This window comes from Mchenga conophoros, linkage group LG22 (genome assembly GCF_057382185.1).
Source record: "Mchenga conophoros isolate Kocher_MC1m ecotype Shallow Benthic linkage group LG22, M_conophoros_male_GT1.1, whole genome shotgun sequence".
Lineage (NCBI taxonomy): Eukaryota > Metazoa > Chordata > Actinopteri > Cichliformes > Cichlidae > Mchenga > Mchenga conophoros.
In genome coordinates, this window is record NC_140546.1 from 19,206,738 (window position 1) to 19,217,366 (window position 10,629).

The 10,629-nt window shown below is 42.3% G+C and overlaps 3 protein-coding genes across 5 annotated transcripts; 2 read left to right on the top strand and 1 right to left on the bottom strand.

Moving 5' to 3' along the window:
- acot13 (acyl-CoA thioesterase 13) lies at positions 1 to 2,164 on the bottom strand. The gene is made up of 3 exons (XM_085262517.1): positions 2,033 to 2,164; positions 1,739 to 1,923; positions 1 to 436 (listed from the first exon to the last, which is right to left on the bottom strand). The coding sequence occupies exons 1-3, from the start codon at positions 2,114 to 2,116 to the stop codon at positions 277 to 279; spliced, it is 429 nt and encodes a 142-aa protein (XP_085118643.1). The 5' UTR covers positions 2,117 to 2,164; the 3' UTR covers positions 1 to 276.
- On the top strand, positions 2,129 to 5,297 carry tdp2b (tyrosyl-DNA phosphodiesterase 2b). The gene is made up of 8 exons (XM_085262510.1): positions 2,129 to 2,256; positions 2,531 to 2,709; positions 2,944 to 3,068; positions 3,155 to 3,304; positions 3,450 to 3,541; positions 4,341 to 4,459; positions 4,550 to 4,720; positions 4,807 to 5,297. The coding sequence occupies exons 2-8, from the start codon at positions 2,563 to 2,565 to the stop codon at positions 5,086 to 5,088; spliced, it is 1,086 nt and encodes a 361-aa protein (XP_085118636.1). The 5' UTR covers positions 2,129 to 2,256; positions 2,531 to 2,562; the 3' UTR covers positions 5,089 to 5,297.
- A 2,266-nt stretch (positions 5,298 to 7,563) lies between these two features.
- Positions 7,564 to 10,345, top strand: LOC146549304 (tyrosyl-DNA phosphodiesterase 2-like). Of its 3 annotated transcripts, XM_085262417.1 has the most exons (7): positions 7,564 to 7,587; positions 8,261 to 8,340; positions 8,430 to 8,591; positions 8,711 to 8,802; positions 9,461 to 9,579; positions 9,658 to 9,828; positions 9,915 to 10,345. In XM_085262417.1, the coding sequence occupies exons 2-7, from the start codon at positions 8,288 to 8,290 to the stop codon at positions 10,194 to 10,196; spliced, it is 879 nt and encodes a 292-aa protein (XP_085118543.1). In that variant the 5' UTR covers positions 7,564 to 7,587; positions 8,261 to 8,287; the 3' UTR covers positions 10,197 to 10,345. The 3 variants fall into 3 exon arrangements, with proteins under 3 accessions (XP_085118543.1, XP_085118544.1, XP_085118545.1); XM_085262418.1 differs by lacking the exon at positions 7,564 to 7,587 and having other exon boundaries at positions 8,250 to 8,340; XM_085262419.1 differs by lacking the exon at positions 7,564 to 7,587 and having other exon boundaries at positions 8,266 to 8,340; positions 8,451 to 8,591.
- The last annotated feature ends 284 nt before the right edge of the window (positions 10,346 to 10,629 follow it).

The following is a 10,629-nucleotide window of genomic DNA, read 5'->3' on the forward strand; positions in this document are numbered from 1 at the left end:
TTTGTCCATTTTCTTTTATTGCATGCGCACAAATCATTGATACAGTCTTTCAATGACAAGGGGCTCTGATCATACAATAACCACTGGTGTCAATTTAAGTTATTGGCAAATATTTAACAGCAGGAAATAAGCATCAAGTAACCACCAGCTCGTAGCCCAAGCGTTGTGACACCCACCACTGAAGTACTGATTACAAACTTATTTACAGACAGAGAGAAGCTGTTTACATCGTCACGCTTGCTTTGACACTACAGACAGATACAGAGTGGAGAAGCTTCAGCTGCTGCCAAGATGTTTGGTGTGTCTTCCTTGTGCGATGATCTTCCCTGTAACCTTGTTGGTGAGGTCCACTGTGGCAAACGCCAGACTCCGTCCCTGTTTCAGAACCTGAGCGGTGATGAGAACATCTTCTCCCATCTTGGCAGCGTTCATGTACCTATGACACAGTGACAGCTTTTGTAGTTTATCGGGGAAATTATCAGACAGATTAGGAAAGCCTGCAGGAGGTTAAATTTAATCCTGTGAGGTGTAACTTAACCCTCAGTGCGCTAAGCTGAGTATGTTATTTCTGACTTTCAACATTTATCCTTTAGTCTTGGCAATAAGTGAATAAAGCTATTTTCGGCTGCTCCCTGCCCTGCATTAACACATCGGATGAAACCCCAAAGGGATTTGTCTCCTGGGATCAAGCCAGGGACCATTTTCTTACTGGGCAATTCTGTAAACCAAAGCAAATAAAAATTCTAATCAACAAGGGGGAAAAAAACTACCGGTGTATATATATTTTAAAGTACTTTTCTCTCAAATGTGGGGTCATGACTCATCACTCTTCATGACTTTGACCTCACAGAGAGGCCGAACACTACAGTTTAAGTGGTATTAAATATCCTCATTTCTGAGTGCAAAGCTCTTCCTATTCTGGCTGCTCCCTTCAGGAGTTGCCATCTTTCTCCATGTCATCCTATCCCTAGCATCACACCAACCCTCTGCATCATCCCCTTTATGCTTGTTCCTCTTCTGCAGTTCTAAGCTAGATGCTGAAATACAGTGACCACAGCTTATTAAGAAAAAACACAGTTCTGAATGTCACCTTAACCCCCTGAGTATAGTGCTATAAATGATACGCAGGTAATTTTTTTTTCCTTTTTCATCTTGTGTGCGATAAGCCCAGCTGATGGATACACCAGTAGGACTGTCTTGTATGTGTTACTATTCCTTTAATTTAGGTTCAAATTGGTTTGCTGTTTGAAGGTGCACAGCGATGAGAAATAAAAACTTAATGTGTTAAACATAAAGGAACAAGCCTGTTATATTTGTGTGAAAATGCTAAAACCATCTCAGCCTCTCCAAACCACTCAACCTGACCTGTCCCTAGCCCTGGTCACTCCACAAACTGGTGTCTATCCTGAGCACAGATAAATGGAATAAAGATAGTAAAGTAATTTTGGACTAAGTGTTCACATTTACCCATTTATGAGGAAAACAAAAATAGTATAATGTACAAAAGGTGACAGATAAAAGTAAAAATATTTAGTTTTTGCATGAAAATAACCCTACACGAGCACAAGCCTGGTTGGTGGCTGGGTCCGTGTTGTAGGACCCTGTGAAGGTTCATTTTACATATTTCAATTGAACCTTGAACCCTGCTTGCTACTTTTTACAGGCAGATCTGCCTTATGCCAGAGTTTTGAGGGGTAGAACCTGTTCCCAGAAAGGCTTACAATAGTTATGGACTCACGTTATATTCATATCCACGCTGACCCCCGGTGCCCCCCTCTCACTGTGCATGATAGCTATGGTGGAGACGATATCAACCAGTGTGGCTGTTAGCCCGCCGTGCAGCGTCCCTCCCCGGTTTGTGTGCTCTTCTTCTACCCGCATCTCACACACCACTTTACCGGGGCTGGCAGACAAAATGTCCACCTGAAGAAAACACAGAGTTGTTTTTATGTCAGCGCAACAATACAGACACGATCCGGCTTTTTTCTGCGCTTAAACCAAAAACTAATTGGCACAAACTGTCCATATTTACCTTGCTAAGTACCCTGTCGAAGCCTGGGCTATCCACCATAGCTCTCATTACATGTTTTAAGGAATTTAAAGTAAGCGAAGCCATTGTTAACGACAAGGTGTGTGTATTTAACACCTTTTCATGCAGCCAATGTCAAACTTCTGTTTATCTTACACCGCCGGAAACTGTGGCGTGCCGCAAAACGGTCCGGGTGAAACTTCAACTGGCCAGCCACAGTAAAGAAGGTAAACAGCGCCGCGTGCGTATAAAATTTTAATGCTAATAGTTTTTTTCCAAGCCTTCTTTTAGTTAAATATTTTTTATAATAAAAAGTATATTTTAATGGTATGGAGTCTTATGAAATGGTATATCAACCCTAAAAAGTCTTATTTAAAGCTTCAATTTATCCGAATTAGAAACTGTTTAGCAAGTTCACCCGGACGTATTTCATGGGTACACCTTAGAGAACTTGCAGAGAGCAAAGATGGGCTAATGTTTGGTTTTAATTCTTTATTTCAGATGTACTTGTGCAAAACTGGTGTCTAATAAAGATGGCTTCTACCTCGGAGTCGGACACACCGTCAGTTTCTAACTTGGAGGAAAAAAGAAGCCGCCTCTGTGACGAGTTTGCAGCCATAGCGGGAACTGAAAGCGCCGTGGCTCAGTGCTACCTGGCTGAGAATGACTGGGAGATGGAGGTACATACACCAGCTGAGTGTAACTCTGGTGTTGTAGCCGGAGTCCAAATGGGCACTTTTAATTGCACTCAGCACAGCTGCGGGTTATTTTACTGATTAAATGAGAGCCTGTAGCTAAAAACATTACATTGATGCTGATGCTGGAATACGGATGTATATACAGCCAAGTCCTGATATTTTTTTTTATTTTTTAGTCCTGTGATAAGCAGCACATTCCTGTCTCTTTTCCTTCAGAGAGCCTTGAACTCATTCTTTGAGGCAGACATGGAGAGAGTGTTTGATGTTGAGGAGCTTCCAGAGAAAGACACCACCCCCAAAGCTAAGAGGCAGAAGGTTGAAGATGCCCCTGCTGCAAACTGGTGAGTCTGCTGTCTTTTCTGTGTATGGTGACGTTTACTTATGACTCTGTTCATTTTAGCCAAACTGTCTGTGGAAACATTTGCAGCATAGATTTGACTGCAGACAGTCCTGCTACCACACGGAAACCTTCAGAAGAAGATGATGGTAAACTGTCCATGATCACCTGGAACGTGGACGGACTTGATACGGACAACATTGCAGAGCGTGCCAGAGGCCTGTGTTCATATTTAGTCTTGTAAGCATGTGCTACAGTTGTTGCACAGTTTTAGGCATCATTTGGAGGAAATTTTACATTTTGCTCAAAGTTCTATATATTTGATAGTTAATGTAAGTAAAGTAATTGTTTTTACTTTAATTGTTTTATTTTTTTTGTTTCATAGATACACTCCTGACGTGGTGTTCCTGCAGGAGCTCATTCCCCCGTATGTCCAGTACTTGAAGAAACGGGCTGTCAGCTACCTGATGATTGAAGGTACAGTATGTTAGATACAGTTAGGCAAAGCACTCATGTGAACGATAAAATGGTCATTAATGGCTGAATGCAGTTGAACTGCTTTGGTTTCCCTCAGTGTCGCATTAGCAGAGCCATTAGAGACATTTGTAGATATTAGTGACATCTGTGTTCTTCTTTCACTGCGTTTATAAATTCTGACTGTTGTACTAATATGGGGATTATACTTCTGCGGGAACTGTGACAGGAAGCTCATTTTAAGCCCACGAGGTAACCGTCTGCATAACCTAACGTGGACCTCCAGAGAAATGTAACTGCACATCGGGTCAACACTGACTTGATTGGCATGGAAGGTTGCAGAGTAGGAGTAAAAGGGGTGTCTCATGGTAATTTTAGGGCTTTTATTGACTTGTACAGTTAAGACATTTTAGTCTTCAGCACCACTTATTAAAACATTCAAGTCAGAGTGTATATGTTTGAGTCTGTAAGCATACTTTTGACTCTGTGTGGATTAGAGAAAATCTCAAATGAATTCAGACTTTCAATTTTTTTTCACTCATTGAAGATGTAAGCTTTAAAATCATTGCACACTGGAAATAGGACAGTTCAAAGTAGTCATTAAAAGCGCCCATATTACCACGACATTGATACATACAATGACTAATGTAAACTGACCACAACCGTTAAGTATCTCTGTACACATACAGTTTGCACATGATATTGATACTTATGTATATCAGCATACCTTGACTAAAGATTTGATGTGAAGGGGAACCAAAGCTTAAAAGTCTCCATCTTCCTCTTGACTTGTGTTGACCAGGTGCTGAGGAAGGTTACTTCACAGGGATGTTGCTGAAAAAGTCACGAGTCAAATTTGTGGAGCGTGAGATAGTAGCTTATCCCACCACTCAGATGATGAGGAACCTGCTTGTTGCTCAGGTGTGTGCAAAATCATCTCTGATATTTTCTTCATGTGCATAAGTTCTGCGGAACGGGATACTTAGGACCATTTTCCTTTCCAAAAATCAGGTGATCGTCAACAGCCAGAAGCTGTGCCTGATGACATCCCACTTTGAGAGCTGTAAGGGATATGCTGCAGAGCGGATGAAACAGCTGCATGTGGTGATGCAGAGGATGTCAGAGGCACCTGATGATGTCACCGTTGTGTTTGGGGGAGACACAAACCTGAGGGATGCGGAGGTCAGACGCTGCTCCTTCCACTCACATACAGCCAGTAAACTTGTAACAAGTAATCACAGTAATTCTTTTCTCTGGACCCGTCTCAGGTGACCAAGGTGGGCCTGCCTGCAACTGTCTGTGATGTGTGGGAGCGACTGGGCAAACAGGAGCACTGCCGCTACACATGGGATACTAAAGCCAACAACAACAAAACTGTTCCGTATGTCAGTCGCTGCCGCTTTGACAGAATCTACTTCCGCTCGGCTACCAAGGATGGAGTCCCTCGTCTGGCCCCTGATCACATGGCCTTGGTGGGGCTGGAGAAGCTGGACTGTGGCCGCTACACTAGTGATCACTGGGGAATCTACTCCACCTTCACAGCTGAATAGAACTACACAAAACAACCAAAAACATGACAGTTAAGCATTTTATTTTAGATCAGCCGCTCTTTAAATGACAGTAATGCTATGCAGGAAGATGTTCTTATTGCCGGTAAACGATTCACCTTAATTTAATCAGTTTTATCCTCTAATGTGTGTCTGCTTAAGTGTTTTATGTGGTTAAAATGACAAATTAAAAAATGAAAAGTACCAATAAATTACAATGTCTTTGTTTTATTATACACTTGCACTGATTGGGGGGGAGAGTCCATTAACAGAAGTCTGACAGCTCTTCAGCTTTTAACCTTGTTACATGATCTTCCTCAGTGGATGGAGTTGGGACTGAAAAACACCACACACAGCATGAGAAACCCTACTGTGATGTCACTTTGTATGTAATACACACATCAGGCCACTAGAGAGCAGTACACAGTTGAGTAGCAACTGTTCAAACACTGACTTACAGGACAGAGTAGTGTTATGGGAAGTCCTAACTTTTAAGCACTACATGCATATGACTGAAGCTGTTGAGCCACTGTTTCAACAGCTAGATGCAGTACTATCCATCCACTCTCTTCTGTGTATCCAATTCAGGGGCTGGAGCCTGTTCCAGCTGTTCTAGGGCAGTGATTTTGTGTTTATTATGCAAGTCTTTACTTACTTACTTACCTCCAGCCCAAGAACACGGAATACGGGGGCTCCCCAAGGATGTGTGTTGAGCTCCCTTCTCTTCACTCTGCTGACCCACGACGAGATCTACTACAGGGGTGAAGTTAACCATCTGCCAGAGTGGTACAGCAACAACAACCTGTCCCTGAATGTGGAGAAGACCAACAGTGACTCTACTTCCTCTGCAAACTGAGAAGCACAAGAGATTCAACCCCCATTATGAGCACCTTTTACAGAGGCACAGTTGAGAGTATCGTCACCAGCTGCATCACTGTGTGGTATGACTCCTGCATTGGGTTCTGCAGGAAAAAATGACAACGGGTAATGAGAGCAGCCGAGAGCATTGTGGGGACCTCTCTTGCCTCCCTCCCCAGGAGATCTACTGCACCTGCCTCATCTGGAAGGTCGTCTCCATTACAGGTGACTCCACTCATCCCTTCAACAGCGTCTTCAGTTTGCTGCCATCAGGAAGGATACTGAAGAGCCTCCGGGCCAGAACCAGTAGACTGAGAGACAGCTTCGTCCATCGGGCTGTCAGGATGCTGTCCATCTCTGGATCGAGAAGGGGGGCCCAAGGGTACATCTTTCGCCATCCTACAATGCTGTGATTGTAGCCATTCCCCACTTTCTGTGAATGGTACTCATGGCCATTGATCAATAGGCTTTGATTAGTTGTCATTGATCAATGGTCATAAGAATTTGCATACTAACAATCATGGAATTAACCCCCCGGCACATTGTTCATTCAGTGGCGCTAGTTTCCTTCACTATGCAAATGTACTGTTTATATGGTTGGGGAAACCTACAGTCAGCTGAGACTGAAGAAGTCACTTGGATGAGTGACGAAACGTTTCTCCAACTGAAAATGTCCAGATGAACAGAATCAACCTTTTGGGATTTACTTACCTGGATGATTAAGCACGCATCAAGACGTTATTTTATTAAACATTTTAAAATGTTAGCAGCACAAACAAACATTTTTGCAGCACAAACCAGCACAAACGTTTGACATCCATTTTGTTTGATTCCATTAATATGGGGGGGCTGGTTGACCTCTAGAAATTTTTGTTAATATCTTTAAAATAATAACGGCACAAACAAAAATTTCTGCAGCACAAACCAGCACAAACGTAGCACAAACGTTTGATACCACTTTTGTTGGATTTGGGTAATGTGGGGGGGCTGGTTGACCTTTTGACCTTTACATTTTCATTAATATCTTTAAAACAGAAGCAGCACAAACGAAAATTTTAGCAGCACAAACCAGCACAAACGTAGCACAGTTGATTGACACCCATTTTGTTTGATTTAATTAATGTGGGGGGGCTGGTTGACCTCTGATGACCTCTAGAAATTGTTATTAATATCTTTAAAATGATAGCAGCACAAACGAAAATCTTTGCAGCACAAACCAGCACAAACGTAGCACAAACGTTTGATACCACTTTTGTTGGATTTGGGTAATGTGGGGGGGCTGGTTGACCTTTCCATTTTCATTAATATCTTTAAAACAGAAGCAGCACAAACGCTAATTTTACCTGCACAAACCAGCACAAACGTAGCACTAAAAAAGTAGACCATTTTGGCCCGTTTTGGAGCAGTCTGGGGGGATGGTGACCTTTGAATGACCTATAAAATAAAGTTTAATATCTCGGAAACCGTAGCAGCACAAATGCTAATTTTACCTGCACAAATCTGCACAAACGTAGCACTAACCGCTCCGCCTATTTGCCTTTACGTTTCAAGTGGGTGGGGGGTCAGCTTCACTCTGCTCGTCAAGCGAGGTGTACTGGCAGTCGCGTGACACACACAGATCGAACACATATTTCTGTGTTGCAGGTATGGAGATGTTCTTATGTTTTGGAGATGCAGTCTTTCATTTATTGTTCTTATAAGTTGTTTTGATGTTTTTTCAGTGACATATTATTTATTTTGTGCTTTTTGTTTTTGAGAACTTAAGTTAATGTTTTAAAACAATTTGTTGTATTTGATTCGTTATATTAATGTAGTATTAATGAAGCTGCAGGCACAGCTCCTTTCACCATGGCCGGAGGAGAGGTGTACTGGCAGTCGCATGACACACACAGATCGAACACATATTTCTGTGTTGCAGAACACAACGCAGAACAACAGGCGTAACACATGAACGGGTTACACTTACATTTACATATCGTGATACTTTCTGAACCTCTGTTGTTGCTTTCATTGCTTTGTCTGCTCACTGGCCTTTCTCTGTACGTATGTTTATTTAAGGTTGGTATAAAAAATATTAAACCTTGATAGAATGGGTGGAGCTAGAACATGTAAACATACTTTACCAAGGACACGAAAAAAGTTATATACACATACTGGGAAACTGCCTGGGTATATTGGAAACCAAACCTGTGTGTGTGTGTGTGTGTGTGTGTGTGTGTGTGTGTGTGTGTGTGTGTGTGTGTGTGTGTGTGTGTGTGTGTGTGTGTTTGTTTTATGACTTAAACAGTGCATAATCTTCCTGTCACCTTTATTTCAGAGAGAGAACTAACTTGTTGAAGCAGACATGGAGAGTGACTCTAAAACACACAGTGGTGATGATACTACTCCAGATGACTGGTAAGTCTGCTGTCAGCTCTTCTATGTATGGTTAAGTTTACATATGACTTTTTGTATTTTAGCTGACTGACTCTGTGAAAAACTTCCAGGATGGATTTGGCTGTAGACAGTCCTGCTGCCAGTCCTGCTGCTACACAGAAACCCTCAGAAGAAGAGGATTTTAAACTGTCCCTGATCACCTGGAATGTGGACGGGCTTGATTTGGAAAAACGTCCAGAGCGTTCCAGAGGCCTGGTTAAATATTTAAACTTGTAAGTACCTGTTACACTTTTCACACTTTTAGGCATTGTTTGGAGAAAATGCAACATTTTCCTAAAAGCTGCACATATGTGACATTTAATATTATTAAAGTAAATCTCTGTAAATACAGACACAACCCTGATGTGGTGTTCCTGCAGGAGCTCGTTCCCCCTTATGTCCAGTTCTTGAAGGAACAGCTCGTCAACTACCTGATGATTGAAGGTACAGTATGTCAGATAGATACAGGTAGGAAAGGCACAGGTATGAATGATCAAATGGTGATTAATGGCTGAATGCAGCTGAGCTGCTTTGCTTTGACTTCATGTAACACATGAAGAGAGCTGTTAAGGACTTTAGTCAATATTAGTAACATCTGTGTTCTTCCTTCACTGTTTTTATAAAACCTGACTATAAAACTTTGTACTGAGACTACATGCTTATTACTGTTGTGGGACAGCTGTGTGGCAAACGGTTCGTGCACCCAAATTAAGGACTTGCCAGACAAACTAAACTCAAAGCAGAGCTTTATTAGCTGGCAAAAGGCAACCTTTACAAAAGATAAGGCAGAGTAAAACTTGAACAAACTCTAAGGGCTTAAGTGCACATGAGGTAATCAAGGAGATAGGACACACCAGGGAACAAGGGTGAACAAAATCTGACTAACGAGACAGACTGAACAACACACACAAGACAAAAAATCCAGGAAGTAACACAAACACTGAGACACAGATAAGATCAACCAGGGAACAGAACTAGAAACATGGAAGAAGAGCTAGGAACTAATACTCAAAGAATAAACAAATCATTGACTAAAGATTTGATTTGAAGGGGAACCAAAGCTTAAAAGTCTCCATCTTTCTCTTCCTTTTGTGTTGATCAGGTGGTCGGAACGGTTACTTCACAGGGATGTTGCTGAAAAAGTCACGAGTCAAACTTGTGGAGAGCGAGATGGTAGCTTATCCCACCACTAAGATGAGGAGGAACCTGCTGGTCGCTCAGGTGTGTGCAAAATCATCTCTGATATTTTTTTCGTCTCCATAAGTGATGCTCAGGAACATTTTCGTTTCCAAAACTCAGGTGATCGTCAACGGTCAGAAGCTGTGCCTGATGACATCCCACTTTGAGAGCTGTAAGGAAAATACTGCAGAGCGTCTGAATCAGCTGCATGTGGTGAAGCGGAGGTTGAAACACGCACCTGATGATGTCACCGTTGTGTTTGGGGGAGACACAAACCTGAGGGATGCGGAGGTCAGACGCTGCTCCTTCCACTCACATACAGCCAGTAAACTTATAACAAGTAATCACAGTAATTCTTTTCTCTGGACCCGTCTCAGGTGACCAAGGTGGGCCTGCCTGCAACTGTCTGTGATGTGTGGGAGCGACTGGGCAAGCAGGAGCACTGCCGCTACACGTGGGACACCTCTGCCAACAACAACAAAACTTTTCCCTTTGTCGCTCGCTGCCGCTTTGATAGAATCTACTTCCGCCCGGCCATCAGACGTGGAATCCCACGTCTGGCCCCTGATCACATGGCCTTGGTGGGGCTGGAGAAGCTGGACTGTGGCCGCTACACTAGTGATCACTGGGGAATCTACTGCACCTTCTCAGCTGAATAGAACTACACAAAACAACCAAAAACATGAAAGTTAAGCATTTTATTTTAGATCAGCCGCTCTTTAAATGACTGTAACACTATGCAGGAAGATGTTCCTCACTTTATTTTAATCAGTTTTATCCTCTAATGTGTGTCTGCTTAAGTGTTTTATGTGGTTAAAATGACAAATTAAAATATGAAAAGTACCAATGAATTATAATGTCTTTGTTTTGATGTACACTTACATTGATGGATGAAAAGTCCAAACAGAAGTCTGACAGCTCCTCAGCTTTTAACCTTATTACATGATCTTCCTCGGTGGATGGAGTTGGGACTGAAAAACACCACACACAGCATGAGAAACCCTACTGTGAAGTCACTCTGTGTGTAATACAAACATTAGACCACTAGAGAGCAGTACACAGTTTAATCGCAACTGTTCAAACACTGACAAA